This window comes from Lynx rufus, unplaced genomic scaffold (assembly GCF_022079265.1).
Source record: "Lynx rufus isolate CCGP_SWC_20201006 ecotype Redwood Valley unplaced genomic scaffold, mLynRuf1.p SCAF_6, whole genome shotgun sequence".
Classification (NCBI taxonomy): Eukaryota; Metazoa; Chordata; class Mammalia; order Carnivora; family Felidae; genus Lynx; species Lynx rufus.
Window position 1 is genome coordinate 8980349 of NW_025814878.1, and position 18697 is coordinate 8999045.

The 18697-nt window shown below is 39.6% G+C and overlaps 1 protein-coding gene across 5 annotated transcripts in view; it reads left to right on the forward strand.

The window, feature by feature from the left end:
- SYNE1 (spectrin repeat containing nuclear envelope protein 1) overlaps positions 1 to 18697 on the forward strand; it is a 473246-nt gene that overhangs the window by 430927 nt on the left and 23622 nt on the right. For all 5 annotated transcript variants that reach the window (XM_047102923.1, XM_047102922.1, XM_047102925.1 and 2 more), the window contains 6 exons: positions 8436 to 8623; positions 9985 to 10135; positions 13821 to 14003; positions 14263 to 14400; positions 16380 to 16571; positions 17462 to 17795. In XM_047102923.1, coding sequence (XP_046958879.1) covers positions 8436 to 8623; positions 9985 to 10135; positions 13821 to 14003; positions 14263 to 14400; positions 16380 to 16571; positions 17462 to 17795 — 1186 coding nt within the window. The remainder of the gene's footprint in view (positions 1 to 8435; positions 8624 to 9984; positions 10136 to 13820; positions 14004 to 14262; positions 14401 to 16379; positions 16572 to 17461; positions 17796 to 18697) is intronic.

Below are 18697 nucleotides of genomic sequence, written 5' to 3' on the forward strand. Positions count from 1 at the left end.
TGCACCTGCCATTTAATATATAAAATATTTACCTCCTATGCATATATTCTCAGGAAGCTAATGAAAGATGTCACATATACTAAAAAACGAGAAGAAAAATAATATAAAACCTGAGAGAGAAGAAAATTCCCAGGACAGATGGTGAAGGAACATCCCAGATGCCAGCTGCCCTGAAGCCTGGAGAATCCCTGTTCACATTGGAGTAGGGAGTTGGCTCCTCTGGGATGGATGTCTACTAGGAGTAAGACAGTTGAACTAGATAACCTAATGGGCTTAACCATAATGGAAGGAGTTGTATTAACTCCATAAGAGAAAGGATAGAGGCTAGGAATGTTCATGTTTTAAAGAGAGGAGAGAGCTACTGATTCCATAAATGCTATATATATATATATATATATATGCATTCATATATATATATATATTCATATATATATGCATTCATATGTATATATATTCATATATATATGCATTCATATATATATATATATGAAAAGAAATATAACCGTAGTATAGGCTGTTGCTCAGATGTGAAAAATATTAAGTAATCATGTTAAATAACCACGGTATTGCTCTAGCTAGAAGATGTGCTCAAACAGTAACTGGAGCCCTGGGAGTCAGGTTAAAGTTGATTCCGTCTCTACTATAGAAGCATAGATAATGTCGAAATTTTAAAAATCAAGAAATAGCAACATAAACTTGTTACTTAGAAATACAGAAATTAAAACAGGAAGACAGAGCTCCAAGAGATGGAAATGGTTATTTCTGGAAAATGAGAATCAGGAGTGAAAAGGGAACTAATTCACTGGAAGCTTGGCAGTAGTTTCTGACTTTTTAATATTTTAATATATGTTCATATTGCCTTTTAATTAAATTTTAAGTTAAAGTTGAAAAAAAAAAAAAAAGGAAACAACTATATGCCAGTGGTTAGAAGTAAAGACTCCCTGGGTTCAAATCTGGGCTTCACCTCTTTGCTGCATAGCCCAGGGCGATGTAATGAACTGTTTAATCCTCAGATTCCTTATATATAGAATGCTGATCACCAGAGTGCATGGTTCACAGTGTTATTATAAAAATTAATATGAAAATTATTTAGCACAGCACCTAGAACAAAGTGGGTGCTTAGTAAATTTTACTTCAATTCTATCACATTCACTACAGTTTCTTTTGTGGCAAATGTTAACCATGATTCTGTAAAAAATTATAGCATTTGTGATCCATGTTGTAAAAGGCAGATAAGTAGTAATCTGTCTCCAAAGGGGAAAATTCCCTTGAATATTTAAAAAGAGATTAAACTGATAAGAAATGCATGTTCTTCTGTTCCCCTCTGTGGGGTTTCTATATGTTTCTCTTGCCAGTGTACTTAATTATTACATACTTAATTGGGCAGAAATATATGTAGACTTGAGATGGGTTCAGAGAACATTTTGTCAAATTTCTCTGTGTTATGGATGAATAAGGATAAATTCAGAAACGCTGTATGTCAATTCAGGACCATTATCAATGAAGGTTAAAGCTGAAACTAAACTCTTTATCTGTATTAGAGCATTTAATCATAATTATAACACCCCTCAAGCTTATTTCATAAATTGATTTTAACAGAAACTTTTGAGCAGATGCACAAGGGGTCTTTTCTCTGATATTTACTGTGGGAATCTGATTGAGCTCCTGGATGTAAATTTCACAAAACTGTGCAGCCCCACCCATGACTGGGTCCTCTGGAATTTTTAATTCAATTGTCTATATTGGGCCTCCAGCAATCTGTCAGTTACAGTTCTGGTTTTCATATCCTGGCCCTTGTTTCCACAATGGTCTCCCCATGAGTGTCTGCTCCAGGGTAGAGTCACATCGTCTATATGGCTATATAGGTTATTTCTGACTTAAGCCTCCCTCACAAAAAGGCCAGCAAGCAACTATCTATAAACAAGGTACCACTGTAAAATTCCCAAAACCCAACCATGAGGATAAAGCACCCACTTGGACCCCAGAGACCAGAAGGACCACATTAAAAGGGTAAGAGGAGTGACCACACTCTGACCACATTGCACTGAGAGGGCACCTCGTGGCCAAGATGGGCATCTGGCTTCCCTGGCTCCCACACCCTTCTCAGGAAGCCCACTTGGATCTCATCTCGTAAGAATCACTAAGGGATCTTGTATAGCTTGACTATTGGGGATGAGTTAGTGAGTGAGAAGGGGGCTGAGGATTATGGCAGCCAGCACTCACGTCTTGGCAGACTGCATTCCTGTTTGCAGCTGCACCCAAGCAGAGATCCCAGCCTGTGTCTCTGCCCATCAGCAGGCCCAGCCAGTGGCCCTGTCTGACCTGGGAGTTCACTTGGCCGTTTTGCCTGATTTGGGTCCCCAGACAATGGGCCATACTGACTTTGGAGCCCTAGAAACCATCTGACCTGGGTAGGGAAGCCAATTCCTAGCCCTGCCCAACAGCTGAGCATAGCCTTCATCCTTCCCCACCAGGAAGCCTGGCCAGAGAACCCAGGCAGCCACGGAACCCATCCAATAGCCCTGCTTGAGCAGGGAGCCAAGCCAGGAGCCCTACCCAACTGCTGAGCATAGCTTCTGGCCCTGCATCATCAGGGAGTCTGGACAGTGACCTTGGACAACCTCAGAGCTCAACCTACAGCCTTCCCAGCCACAGAGCCCAGCCTACAACCTTACCCAGCCATAGAGCCCAGATGGTAACCCTACTCAGCAGTGGAATCCAACCTATGGCCTTGTCTGATTGCTGAACATAGCATGCAACCTTATTCAGGCAGGGAGCCTAGCCGTGACTCCAGCCAACCACCAAGCATAGCCTGTGATCCCACATGACAAGAAAGCCTGGACAGTGACCCAGCTCAACCACAGAGCATAGTCTCTAGCCCCACACACTTTGTGATACAGCTGAATGTCCATCTTTATCAGAGAGCCCAGCCAGTAACTTTGCCCAGTAGGGTAACACAGCCAGTGGCCCACCTGATGGCAAAGCCAAGACTATCACCTCACCTAATCCCAGGGCATAGCCTACAGCCCTGCCTATGGCTCCACCTGAACACAGAGTCCAGCCGGTAGCACCATGTGGTCTGATAGCACGGCCTGATATCCCACTTAACCAGGAGTGATCGTGGAGCCCGGCCTGTAGCCGTACCTAATCACAGAGTCCAACCAGGCACTGCCTTGTTAGGGAGCACAGTCTGTGACCTCACCCAACTAGCGATGATCACAGAGCCTCACCAGCAAAACAAGTCTCAACAAATTCAAGAAAATGTAAATTATATAAAGTGTCTTTTCCAACTACAGTGATGTGAAACTGGAAATCGAGAATAGGAAGAAAGCTAGAAAATTCACAAATCCACGGAAATTAAACAGCACACTTCTTCTGATCAAAGAAGAAAACGAGGAAAATTAAAAAATATCTTGAGCTAAACAAAAAGGAAACACACAACATACCATAACTTATGGAGTCCAACAAAAGCAATTCTAAGAGGGAAGTTTATAGTGATAAATGCTTATATGAAGGAAAAAATCTCAAATAAATAACTGTACCTCAAGGAACTAAAAAGGAACAAACTAAACCCAAAATTGGCTGAAGAAAGGAAATAAGAAAGATTAGAGCAGAAATAAATGAAATAGAGAATAGGAAAACAGCATAAAAGATTTAAAAAACGGAGCTGGTTCTTTGAAATGATAAACAAAATTGAAAAACCTTTAGCTAGACTAGCCAAGAAAAGCAAAGACAGAGGACCCAAATAAGTAAAAACTATAAATGAAAATGGAGACATTACAAGAAATACAAAGGATCATGAGAGAAATGGGTAAATGCCTGGAAACATGCAACTTGCCAAGACTGAATTAGGGAGAAATAGAAAATATAAACAGACCCATAATGAGTAAGGAGGTAGAATCAGTAATCAAAACCCTCCCAACAAAGAAAAGTCCAGGACCAGATGATTTCACAGGTGAAATCTACCAAACATTAAAGCCATGTCTTCTTACTGTTCAAAAAAATTGAGGAGAAGGGCACGCTCTGAAATTCATTTTATTAGGCCAGCGTTACCTGGATACCAAAGCCAGATAAGGACACTATAAGAGAAGAAAACTATAGGCCAATATCCATAATAAATACAGGTGCAGAAATTCTCAACAGAGTACTGGCAAACCAAATTCAACAGCACATTAAAAGGATCATACACCATGATTTAGTTGGATTCATCCCTGGGATGCAAGAGTGGTTCAGCATATGCATATAAAAATAAATGTGATACTTTACATTACTACAATGAAATATAAAAATAGTATTACCTCAATAGATGCAGGAAAAGCATTTCACAAAATTCAAATGATAAAAAATTCTCAACAAAGTGGGTCTATAAAGGAAATGTACATCAACATAATAAAGGCTATACGATTAGCCCACAGCTAACATCATACTCAGTGGTAAAAGGTTGAAAGCTTCTCCTCTAAGATCAGAAACAAGACAGGGGTGCCCACTTTCACCAGGCCCATTCACCATAGTACTCAAAATCCTAGCCAGAGTAATCAGACAAGAAAAAAAATAAAAGGCATCTAAATCAGACAGGGTGATACAAAATTTTCTTTGTAGATGACATAATCTTACATATAGAAGATCTTAAACACTCTACCAAAAAACTGTTGGAACTAATAAATTCAGTAAAGTTGCAGGATACAAATTTAACATACAAAAATCAGTGGCATTTCTTTTTTTAAGTTTATGTATTTATTTTGAGAGAGAGAGAACAGGGGAGAGGCAGAGAGAAAGAGAGAGGGAAAGAGAGAATCCCAAGCAGGCCCCACACCATCAGCTCAGAGCCTGATGGGAGGCTCAATCTCATGAACCATGAGATCATGACCTGAGCTGAAATCAAGAGTCGGATGCTCAACTGACTGAGCCACCTAGGCGCCCCAGTTGCATTTCTGTACACCAATAATAAACTACCTGGAAAAAAAGAAAAGAAAACAATTCCTTTATAATTGCATCAAAAGCAATGAAATACTTAGGAATAAATCTAACCAAGGAACTGAAAGATCTCTACACTGAAAACTATTAAGACACCGATGAAAGACATTAAAGAAGACACAAATAAATGGAAAGATACCCCATGTGTGGAGATTGGAAGAATTAATATTGTTAAAATGAGCATACAGCCAAAGCTATCTATTGATTCAATACAACCCCAGTCAAGATTTCAATGGCACTTTTTACAGATATAGACAAAATAATTCTAAAATGTATATGGAATCACAAAAGATCCCAAATAGCCAAAGCAATCCTGAGAAAGAACGAAGCTGGAGGTATCACACTTATTTATTTCAAACTATGTGATAAAGGTATAATAATCAAAACTGTATGATACTGGCATGAGAACAGACACATAGACCAATAGAACAGAATTGAGAGCCCAAAAATACACCCATGCATATATGGTCAACTAATGTTTGACAAGGGAGCCAAGAATATCCAATGGGGAAAGGATAGTCTCTTCAAAAAATAATCTTGGAAAAACTGGACATTCACGTGCCAAAGAGTAAAGTGGACCCCTATTTTATACCACTTACAAAAATTAACTCAAAATAATGTATTAAAGACTTACATGGAAGACCTGAAACCATAAAACTCCTAGAAGAAAACACAGGGGAAATTCTTGTTGACATTGATTTTGGAGATGATTTTTTAGATATGGCACCAAAAGTACAACCAAAAAATAAATAAATAAACAAACAAACAATTTGGATTAAATGAAGCTAAAAAGCTTCTGCAAAGCAAAAGTAATGATCAACCAAATGAAAAAGCAACCTCTGCAATCAGAGAGAATATTTGCAAACCACATGTCTGAGAAGGATAATATCCAGAATATATAAGGAACTCCTACAACTCAATAGCAAAAACAAAAACGAAACAAAACAAAAATAATCCAGTTTTACAAATGGGCAACAGACACGAGTAGGCATTTTTCCAAAGAAGATATTAAAATTACCAACAGGTACATGAAAATGTTCAACATCATTAATCATCATGGAAATGCAAATCAAAACCACAAAGAGATACCACCTCACACTTGTTACAATGGCTATTATCAAAAAACCAAAAGATAAAGATGTGGAGAGAGCAGAGCCCTAGTGCACTATTGGTGAGAATGTCAGTATCATCACTATGGAAAACATTATGGAGGTTCCTAAAAAAATTACAAATAGAGCTACCATATGATCCAGAAATTCCACTTCTGGGTAGATTTTGGAAAGAAATGAAATCACTATCTTAAAAAGGTATCTCCACCCACCACATTCATTGAAGCATTATTTACAACAGTGAATACATGAAAACAGTCTAAGTACCCATAATTTGATAAATGGATAAAGAAAATGTGGTATATATGCAAAGTGGAATATTCTTCAGTCATAAAAAAGGAGATACTGCCATTCCAACAACGTCGATGAACCTTAAAGTCATCATACTAAGTGAAATAAGTCTGACAGAGAAAGACAAATGCTGTATGATCTCACTGATATGTGGACTCTAAAAAAAATTGAACTCATAGAAACAGAGAGTAGATTAGTGGTTGCCAAAGATGGGGGTGATGGTGAGGGAAATGGATGAAGGTTGTCAAAGGGTACAAACCTGTAGTTATAAGATGAATCCATTCTGGAAATGTAATGTTCAGCATGACTATAGTCAACAATACTGTGTTGCATATTTGAAAGTTGCTGAGAGAGTAGATCTTAAAAGTTCTCAACACACACACACATACACACACTGTAACTATGTGAGGTCATAGATATTAGTTAAACTTATTGTGGTAATCATTTCACAATATATACATACATCAAATCATCACATCATGCATCTTAAGTTTACACAATGTTATATATCTGTTATATCTCAATAAAGCTGGAAAGTACTTTTTTGAGTACTTGGGGGAAGTTAAATCAAGTGCCATAACTTTTTAAAATGCATTGATTATGTTGATGTACCTAACACTACTTACAAATGTATATCCTTCTACAAAAGGCACTTTAACACCTAAAACTTACTTGGTGATCTCATTCACAGATGTCTCTGTCTTCATCTTTGAGTAAATATTGAGTTCAATTTTATATTTTTTAGACCAGCAGTTCTTGTGATGATTTCCCCATAACTGAAAGTGATAATGTAAGAGATCTGAGAGGACTGTTAGTGAAAATAGAAATATTTTTTATAGAATCTGTCTTCTGTCTAGTTCATAAAATCTCCAAATATTAATCAAAGGTACCATTACTGCATTTGACAGTAAGCTAATGTTTGCATAGAAGACCTAGTAACGGCGTGTTAAAGAGAAAAATAGGAGGAAGAATATACACACAAAAATATAAATCTCAGCTATTTGAGTCAGTTGAGGAATTCTCATTAGAACAAGAATAAAGTTAGGAAAAATCCAAGAATAGTTTTAAAGGCAAGGAAAACACAGTAAGGACCTTGATGAATAGGGCAAGCAAAATTACCAGTAGCCCGCTTTTGATAATGAAATACTTTGAGCAAATTGAGTTAAAAGCTTAATAGAAGGGGCGCCTGGGTGGCGTAGTCGGTTGGGCGTCTGACTTCGGCTCAGGTCATGATCTCGCAGTTTGTGAGTTCGAGCCCCGCATCGGGCTCTGTGCTGACAGCTCAGAGCCTGGAGCCTGCTTCGGATTCTGTGTCTCCCTCTCTCTCTGCTCCTCCCCCACTCACACTCAGTCTCCCTCTCTCAAAAATAAATTAAAACATTTAAAAAATTTTTTAAAGCTCAATAGAAAAAGTAACATACATTTTGCATTTACATTTTATGCAGTTAACATGAAGACTCTACGTGGTGGAATACTGGGGAAATTCAGTGCCTTGATTATCATTGTCATCTTTCTATTTCTGCCCTACCTTTAAAATTGCTCCCTGAGGAAGCTGTTGATGTTATGATGTCATACATGATAAGAGAACCTAGATCTTTTAAATCATGGTACTTTTAGTGATGGTGGAATTAGCTGTTTTAAGCAGTTTGCGGATCTTTGGAGATGAAATCCCATTTCTTAAGTGGCAGTACTTAATAAGAGCACATGTATTCCTTTGATTGCTTGATCGATATATTGGAATGGAAGTGGTAATCTGTCTGGGACAAGATTTACTTTTCAATCACTGAAGAAGCTAGTTTTACTCTTAATGTAATTAATGTAGTTTATTTCATTCGTTCCATTTATATTTTGGCATTGCTCACCTAGCCAGAATTTTCCTAGATTCGTTTTCTCATATTTTTGAGGTTGCCGTATTTTGTAAATGAAGTTGAAGAAACCTCATGCAAGGAAATAAGGTGTCTGTCAGGGTTTTGCCTAACCATTTATCAGTCAGTGAATACTGCTGCATCTCCTCGCATCTGTGGCCGAGTACTTGAATCAAGCATGGCTCCTTCCCCACAGGAGCTTCAGAGAGACATCGAGAAACACAGCACGGGTGTGGCATCTGTCCTCAACCTGTGTGAGGTCCTGCTGCACGACTGTGACGCCTGTGCCACAGATGCGGAGTGTGACTCCATCCAGCAGGCTACGCGAAACCTGGACCGGCGGTGGAGGAATATCTGTGCCATGTCCATGGAGAGGAGGCTCAGGTAAGCTGGGAGGTTCAAGGAGCTGCGGCAGAGGAAGGACCAAAAAGAGAAAAAAGTGACCACCCAGAGTATCCATTGCTTACCACTTCCTTTTGTTTGCAATGTCCAAAAATAGCACTGGTTTCCCCAACTTGCCGTCTTCTACATTTAGTTGGAAAACAAGTAGGTATACAGGTATTACAGTAGTCTCCCCCCACCTTGTCCCCCATTTCTCTTTCCATGGTTTCAGTTACCTACGGTTGAGCAGGATCCAGAAGCAGAAGATCTCGCCTTCTGATGTACAGTCAGAAGGTCAATAGCAGCCTAACGCTAGTCCCAACACGTAGGTCATTCCACTAACTTCATCCGTCAGCACATCATCACAGGAAGGGTGAATGCAGTACGATAAGATATTTTGAGAGACAGAGACGACATTCACATACTTTTATTACAGTAGATTGTTATGACTGTTCTGTTTTATCATTGGTTACTGTGGTTAATCTCTTACCGTGCCCAATTTTTAAATTAAATTTATCATATGTGTGTCGAGGATAAAACAAAGGACATTTAGGATTTGGTGCTGCCCACAGTTTCAGGCATGTACTGGGAGTCTTGAAGCATATTCCACACGGATAAGGGGGGACTACTGTATGTGAATATAACAAGCCAAACTATGCCTGACCTAATAGTTTAGATATAATTCAAAAAAATAAAAATATGCCCTTGCTGAACAAGTACGTTATTGCAGAATTGGAGGTGTGAAAAATAATATTATTTTTATTAAAAATGAAATAATAAAACAAAGAGCTTATCTTTGAAAAAAAAAAAACCTTTGAAATTCAAGGCAGTAAAAAGTAGTGTTGGGTTAGAAAATTACCATAACGATTTACAGTAACATGTAATCTTCTGTACTGTTCGGAGAACTCTTGAAAAGTTAATATTTGCCTTGCTGTCATAGGTTAATTTTGATGAGGGTGAGTTTGATTTTGGACTTAAATGCGTTTTCAGACCTTAGTTTGATTTCAGTGGAACCTTGGCCGTGAGTTTTCCCTGCCAACATGGTGTTGTACTTCTGAACTCCCTTGCACATATATAGCACAGGTCACTTTATGTGCTTGTAATACACAATTTGACTAATTCCAAATCCAAAGCTGCAGGATGGGTTAAAAAAAAAAAAAAACCAAAACACACAGCTGTTTCATTTTAGCTCAAACAGTTGTCTCTTTTTCACTCTGGTCAGATTTGGCTGAAGGCACAGTTATTGTTTGGCACAACGGATGGTTGTTTGGGCTCTCTTAGCCCTGCTGCAGGCATCAAACAGGGTTCTGGAGCCTAAACAGTCCCCAAACAATCAGATTCTGTTTTTTCATTATCTGTCTCAGAATTGAAGAGACGTGGCGATTGTGGCAGAAGTTTCTGGACGATTATTCTCGTTTTGAAGATTGGCTCAAGATTTCAGAAAGGACAGCTGCCTTCCCCAGCTCTTCCGGGGTGCTCTATACAGTTGCCAAGGAAGAACTAAAGAAATTTGAGGTGATTTTTAATTCCACATATTTCATCCTTATTTTGCAATGAGCATAGCCAGCTAGTCGTTGGCGTCTCAAGACATAAACTAACTGTTCGCCCACACATTATTTGTTCAAACAACTGGGTGATGACTTTGTGGTCATCTTTATTACTGCCTCATAAGTAGGCAACGAAGGGAGGAAATGAGGTTTTTAGTTAAGAATATCAAGAATTACAAATTAAGTCACAATGATAAGAAATTCTATTACAAAACACAAATCATGATTCCCCAAAAAAGATCTTGGCATTTTTTTATTTCATAATTCTTCACTATCAACCACCTAAGATGAGAATATGATGTTGTTTCATACTATCAAAATCTCTCTTCATATATTTTTCTTGACTTTTGTTTTACCTAATTAGAGAATAGGTATATATATTTTTATTTAAAAAAAATTTTTTTTAATGTTTATTTTTGAGAGAGAGAGAGAGAGAGCGAGCACGAGCAGGGGAGGGGCAGAGAGAGAGGGAGACACAGAATCTGAAGCAGGTTCCAGGCTCTGAGCTGTCAGCACAGAGCCCAACGTGGGGCTGGAGCTCACAAATTGTGAGACCATGACCTGAGCCGAAGTCGGATGCCTAACCGGCTGAGCCACCCAGGCGCCCAGGTATATATATTTTTAAATCGTGGATAAAGTAGAGTTGGCTCCAGAATTAAGTAAGATAATTATAAGCCATTTCTAATGACAAATGAAGTGCAGTGCCATTCTTGAGTCACTAAGACGTTTCAATTACAGAGACAAAAATAGCAGGCAATATAATCGTATTCATGAAGGAAATGTTCACTAACTGACCGCAGTATCTGGCCTGTTTGTGTGACCTCAAGTCTCCTGTATCCCTGTGGGATGGTGATACCCCAACACCTGCCTCTCATTTTCACGGAGGAAGCGACATAGCCTAAAGTTCACCATGTTTCAATTTGAAGTTTCTTTTTCCATCAGTTCCACTGATAGGCAGATGTGTGCTCCTAGATACTGACAGCAAAGTTCTGGTGCATGTATCTTACAAAAGTCATTCTTGGTTACTAATTCTGCCTCAGGCTTCTTGAGATGTTTAAAAATAAGACTACAGGGGCGCCTGGGTGGCTCAGTCGGTTGAGCGTCTGACTTCGGCTCTCTTCTGCCGGCACAGAGCCTGCTTTGGATCCTCTGTCCCTCTCTCTCTGCCCCTGCCCCACTCATGCGCTCTCTCTCTCTCTCTCTCTCTCTCTCAAAAATAAGATCATGATGATAAAAAAAAAAAAAAGACTAAAAATCCAGCCAAATCCAGCTGAATTCATTTTTACCTTGTAATGTCAGTTTACCTGGCTTTTTTTGAGGCCAGTTAGAGTAAGCATGAAGTTTGTTTTTTGTGCTTGTGGGGTTTATAATCAAAGAGTCATACATGAGCAGCTATCTGAATCTATAAAAATGCTCAAATACTATGTAAAATAAATAAGAGTTATCCTGATGTCTGAATATGGATTCATGTGTCACTCTGCCACTGAATTCCAGGAAAATAATTTTGTATCTAAAATGTTTTCCCTTTGAAAATTTCTAGTGCAAAACCACAGTGAGCTACACAGTAGAGTTGAGGTCCTCCCGGTGTGAGCCAGTGCTAGGGAGGTATCCATGTAATCCCATCTTATTATGCTGTGTTTCATAAAGGTTAAAACCTCCTCTAATTGGCTTATACTACTAAGCAGATTATGTACAGTCCTTTCTGATGCTATTTTAGACGCTCAGATTTTATGGCAAAAGTTAGCCATATGGTTAGCTTCTATAATAAATGATTTTATCATTTATCTTTTAGTTAATGTTCTTAAGAGACAGAAATAAACTAAAGAAAAAAACAAAACAAAACAAAATTTGAGGGCAGTCTTTGCCTGTTCAAATGCGTGCAGATTTGGGATGGACCTGGCTACCTACCCGTGGTGCCTGTCGTCACGCCAGTGGGAAAACATATTCTGTGACTCCCAATAATGGCAAAAGCTGAACTCTCCTTACCACTTCCTTTTCTGGAGAAATCATTTAAATTGTTTTGTAGAATAGGAGATTAGCTTTCCTAAGATGAAGTCTCTTAAAGCAACTCTCCAAAGGAAAGCCATATCTGAGGCACAGATGTGCTAGAAAGTAAACAGTGTGACGAGCCAAAGGAAGAAGAATTTGGCGATTTAGAGGAGTTCAGACCACTTCATCGTACAATTTTCTGTGTGTTGTTGGGGTAAACATCACGAATAAATCATACACATGAGTTTGAAAACAAAGCTTCATTTTATATTGGCCAAATGATTCTTAATGGAGAACTATGTTGTACTGCAGAGAGCAAGAAGAAGAAAGAGTTTACCTTTAGCAACTTGAAACTATTGCATAGGGTAACCTCAAAAATAAATAGACACAAGAGGTCTACATTTTAATCATTTAAAAACTATTTTTTAATGTTTTTATTTTTGAGAGGGAGACAGAGTGACTGGGAGAGGGGGCAGAGAGAGAGAGAGGGAGACACAGAATCGGAAGCAGGCTCCAGGCTCTGAGCTGTCAGCACAGAGCCTGACGTGGGGCTCGAACTCACAAGCTGTGAGATCATGACCTGAGCCTAAGTTGGATGCCTAACCGACTGAGCCATCCAGGCGCCCCTAAAAACTTGTAATCATTAAAAGTGACAGTGTGGTTATGAAATTTGTCCCAGATATGTGAACTGTACCAAGAATGAAGGATGATTGATAAAACATGGTAGAAATAAATGATTGTAAAAATAAATAAATAAATAGACATTACAGCATATGGTGGTGCATAAGCTCTAAAATGTTTTATAAAAAAATGAATAACTCATGGGAACAACAAAAAAGAAATAGAGCATGTTCCAAACTTTTCTCTCAGGTTACGTGAATTTTACTATACTGTTTTTCTTAAAAGTTAATAACAGCTTGCATTTAGAAACCTTCTGCAAAGAAGTGTTTTTAGTTTTTTTAATGGACATCAGAATTGAGGCAGTTTCTAGATCTTTAGGAGATTGCATCTTTCGCAAATAAAGAGAAATTTCTGTTACAGACATCTTTGCTCAGTATTGACATCAGAAATTTTTGAAACTTTCAGCGCACATAAATATTTGTGTAATTAGTATGTTTCATGGGAAAATTTTTTCAAGCTGCTCATCATTTAAAAAACTATAATATATGAACATATGTATATCATACATGTGTATGTATTTGTATATATCCATACATAGTTATTAATATTTACCAATTCCTTTCATATTTTTGTTTGATCTACTTCCTTCCTTTAAGCCACACTGGTCATATTACTCTGCTTATTAATAAGGGGAAGTAAACCCTCATTAGAAATTGCCGTTTTTGGGGGCACCTGGGTGGCTCAGTCAGCTGAGTGTCTGACTTCGGCTCAGGTCACGATCTTATGGTCTATGGGTTCGAGCCCCACATCAGGCTCTGTGCCAATGGCTCAGAGCCTGGAGCCTGCTTTGGATTCTACATCTACCTCCCTCTCTGCCTCTCTCTCTCTCTCTCTGTCTCTCTCTCTCTCTCTCAAAAATAAACATCAAAAAATTTTTTTAAACAAAGATGAAATTGTCCTTTCCCTGCCACTGCAGTATGAGGCCATATGGAGTGACAGCTCTTCGCCAGTGCCCTCTCTGACATGCTTCTGTGTGGTCTTAGGCTTTCCAGCGACAGGTGCACGAGAGCCTGACCCAGCTGGAGCTGATCAACAAGCAGTACCGTCGCCTGGCCAGAGAGAACCGCACCGATTCTGCCTGTAGCCTAAAGCAGATGGTTCACGAAGGCAACCAGAGATGGGACAACCTGCAGAAGCGGGTCACCTCCATCTTGCGCAGACTCAAGGTCTGTATCACGTCTTCTCTGTCTCTTAGAGGCCCAGAGGACAGGATTGAGCCACGTGAACACATTAAAGACATAACCTCAGTGATTTTGTAAGATTGGGATGGGAAGAGTGGTATCCAGAGTCAATTGAAATGGGAAACGATCGCAGAGTTCTCGCTGCTGAGAGAAAATGACTTTCCAGAAGGACATTGGAACTGGTGGTGCCATCTCCATGTGAGCGTGTGGTCTTTAATTTTTATTGTCTCCTTTTGACATCCAGCATTTCATCGGCCAGCGTGAGGAGTTTGAGACTGCGCGGGACAGCATTCTGGTGTGGCTGACAGAAATGGATCTGCAGCTCACTAATATTGAGCATTTTTCTGAGTGTGATGTTCAAGCTAAAATAAAGCAACTCAAGGTAATGTAGTCGTGATTTCTCAAATTGCAAAGAAGGTCTGAAGAGCAAGGGATTTGTAGATCCTTTTGTGAAGAACACAGTCAAGAACTTTTTTTTTTTAATTTTTTTTTTTAACGTTTATTTATTTTTGAGACAGAGAGAGACAGAGCATGAACGGGGGAGGGTCAGAGAGAGGGAGACACAGAATCCGAAACAGGCTCCAGGCTCCGAGCTGTCAGCACAGAGCCCGACGCAGGGCTTGAACTCACGGACCGCGAGATCATGACCTGAGCCAAAGTCGGCCGCTCAACCTACTGAGCCACCCAGGCGCCCCAGTCGAGAACTCTTTTTAAAAAAATCATTCTTGATTGACAAAAAAATTCAGAAAATACTAAATATACTACAAATGAAAAAAGAACATTACCCAGAGACAGCTACCATTAACGTATATACTTTTAATTATCAACTTCATTGCCAGGGTGTTAGGAATCTTGTCTGTTGGCTGTTGTTTTTGTTTCTAGCACTTTGCTTCTAGCACCTTCAAATAGTTTGTTTGACCTCCATGGTCCAAAGCGATACAACTTTCTCATGTGGGGATTTCATTCCACATAGTCCACATCCTTAGATGCCAAGTTAGTATTTGTAAGCATATCTGACACGTTTCACAACACAGTTCAAATGCAGTGGCTAGTTAAAAATGTAAATAGGAGTGATATACCTTAGGAATAAGGAGCCCCCAAGAGAAGAGTGTTTTAACAACTTGAGTATTATGCAAGGCAGATCGTGAAATTTTCTTCTCGAGACAGATTTTTTTTGAAGAATCATCATGTTGCCCATTAATTTTTAGGTCTAATAATAATAGAAGGAAGCTACCCTTAATCATAGATTCTTAGGATGAAAACATCATAAAATAGTGAGCCCTGATAGTGTGCCCAACCTGTCTCTTCACACCCTCCCCTTCCTCCACTGACTTCCAAATCATCTCACAAACAAATCAGTATTTTAAACCTTCAACAGGAAATTTCTACCAAGAGGTAGTTGAATCTTCTTTTTAGACTCTGGAAGAATCGCAGAACTTGTTACCATGCTCCTTTTTCCCCAGTAGCCTTTTCATTAATGGACAATTTCAACTATTCTAGAAACTATCTTTATGTTGAATTAAGATTTATCCCTGATACCTGTCCCCACTAACTTAACTCCTTTATTTTTTTAATATTTATTTCTGAGAGAGAGGGAGCGAGAAAGACAGAGGGTGAGCAGGGGAAGGGGCCCAGAGAGAGGGAGACACAGAACTCGAAGCAGGCTCCAGGCTCTGAGCTGTCAGCACAGAGCCCGATGCAGGGCTCCAACCCACAAACCGTGAGATCATGACCTGAGCTGAAGTCGGACACTTAACCAACTGAGCCACCCAAGCTCCTCTTAACTCTTTTTAACTGTATAGAATGAATCTAAATAATCCTCCAGAATTCCTTGTTTTTCAGTTAGTTATAATCTTTCCTGGTTATGTCCTGAAACAAGAAAAGAATCATCTGAGAAGAATTGTATCATTAATTATCATTTGGATGGTTTCTCTTAGTCATGTTTGACATATGATCAGGAAATCTAAAATTAAAATATTTGCTATAACTATCTAAAATGTTAAAGTTATTTCAGTGGCACCATACTGCTTACCATTGCTTTTCGTTAGGGATAACCAGTGCTATCAACTTTATGATGGGTTTGAATGTTTTTTCCTGTGATTCTCTACCCACACTGTCCTTGGTGGTAAATTTTATTAGCCAAAGGCGCCTTTCTGGTCGTGGAATTCTGACGAGTCCATTTCTGACTCCTGTTCTGATTTAAAATTTTTATGTTTGACTTCAGAAAGTAATAGTCCCTTGGCTTGTCACTGTATATGGCAAATTCAATATCCCCCTGCATGGTTTTCCTAAATGCATATCTTATAATTATTTCATGTCACTGTGAACAATAGAAAATTACATGAGATTTATGCTCCCTAGGCCTTCCAGCAGGAAATCTCACTGAACCACAATAAGATTGAGCAGATAATTTCCCAAGGAGAACAGCTTATAGAGAAGAGTGAGCCCTTGGATGCAGCGGTCATTGAGGAGGAACTGGATGAACTCCGACGTTACTGTCAGGAGGTTTTCGGGCGCGTGGAAAGATACCATAAGAAACTGATTCGCCTGCCTGTATGTAACTTTTTTTCATTATCCCTAAACTGAAAGAAAATTAGTTACGTGGAGTTAGGTAGTATTGTACAGCGGGTAAAAGGCCAGACTCTGGAGCTAGAATGCCTGGGTTCCAGTCTCATCTCTGACACAAGTTAGCTACATAACCTTGGACAGATCACTTCACGTCTCTTGCCTTGGTGTCCTCACATATAACGCTGGTTTACTAATACTACCTACTTGGAGACAGGATTCCTTTGGACATGATATGAGTTCATATATGTGTAAAAAACTTAGAGAATACCTGGCACGTATCTTCTATGGAAGATAAAGCAGCTGCTAGTAGAATCAGGAGATGAAAGTGAGCCATGTAAACAGGCGCTCTGTTCATGAAGTTGTTTAGTTGAATTTTTTTTCTCTTCCATTTTCCTAACTGCTACCATGATCATATCACAAGATGTTATTATTACAATATTCAGAATATTCTGTGATAAAATGCATTTTGCATTTGGGATGTAAGGTAAAAGAGGACCAGCCAAAGTTTTATTAGTAATTTCCTTTTGTTCCTGAAATGGGCCATTGTGTGTCTCTTATGTTGCAGGTACAAGGCTGCCTTCATTTACATCATCTTACTTAATCTTATATCAATTATTTGAAGTAGCTTTCAATATTATTTAATATTAAATAAGTAAACAGTAATAAAACTGGAGCTTTGGTAGGTTAACTTACAAGACATTTTTAATAGTGATCAGAAGATTCTTATGTACTCGATGATAGGAAGTTACAAATTACCCCCGCTGAGGTAGATAAGCTTGAACCCCGAGACTTGGTGAGGTGAGAGACAGAACAAGAAGTGGTAAGGGCATCATCTGACCGCTGCGGTAATGGAATTGGCTTGACTGCATTTCTAGCTCCCAGATGATGAGCATGACCTCTCTGACCGGGAGCTGGAGCTGGATGACTCTGCAGCTCTCTCGGACCTCCACTGGCGGGACACCTCAGCAGACAGCGTGCTTTCCCCCCAGCCTTCTTCCAACCCCTCCCTCTCACTCGCCCAGCCCCTGCGGAGCGAGCGGTCGGGACGAGACACCCCTGCCAGTGTGGACTCAATTCCCCTGGAGTGGGACCATGATTATGACCTCAGTCGGGACCTGGAGTCTGCTGTGTCCAGAACTCTGCCCTCTGAGGATGAAGAGGTTGGAGACGATAAAGATTTCTACCTCAGGGGAGCTGTTGGCTTATCAGGTAGGAAAGAGCTCTTCCTATAGGCCAACTCGAAAGAAAATGAAAAAGACTGAAGATTGGATTAGAAATGTATAAGCTAAGCGGAATCATCTTCTTCCTTCTTCTGTTAAAGCCAATTGCACAAAATAGAATAATTGGATATTAATGTGCTTATCAGATACAAAACTTGGCATGACCATTGATTTATCCCACATACACTTCCATTCTTACTATGTGACAGACACTTTATAAGTATTGGGGGATACATGGTCCCTTTTGTCCTCAAAGAGCTTACACTCTAATGTGGAACACAAACAGATAAGAAATGGCTGTGTGAATTGTTGGTGCTAGGGCAGTAACGTACATGTGGTTGTACAGAAGCACAGCCAAGGGGTGACTAATCAGAGCTTTGAGAAAAGACTCTTGAGCTGAGACCAGAAAGGTAAATGGCGGTGAGATAGACACAGTGAAGTTCAGAGAAAGAAAGGAGAGGGTGCCCGCCCAAGCTTTATGATTAGCCACAGTGCTTTTGGTCACCAGAAGTTTGCCCAGAATGACAAGGCTGTAGATTGGGAGACACAGAGTGGACAAAGAGGAGGTAGAAAGGCAAACAGGGGCCTGGTCATAAAGCGACCTACTCACCATGGAAGGGAGTTCTCTCCTGAAGGCACTGGAAAGCCACTGCCGGTCTCTAAGGAGGAAGTGATATGATCAGATACATATTGTCAGAGTTTGTCTCAATACTGTATGGAAGGGAGAACATTAGAGAAGAGCTCAGTTGGAAACATTTTACGATCGAGGAGAGAAATGATAGTGGCCTGAAGCAAAGAGTAGCACTGGGGATGGAGAGAAGAAAAGGGAAGTGAGAAATCATGAGAAGTCCCTAAGCGATGATCGATTGAATTGGGATTGAGGAGAATTTC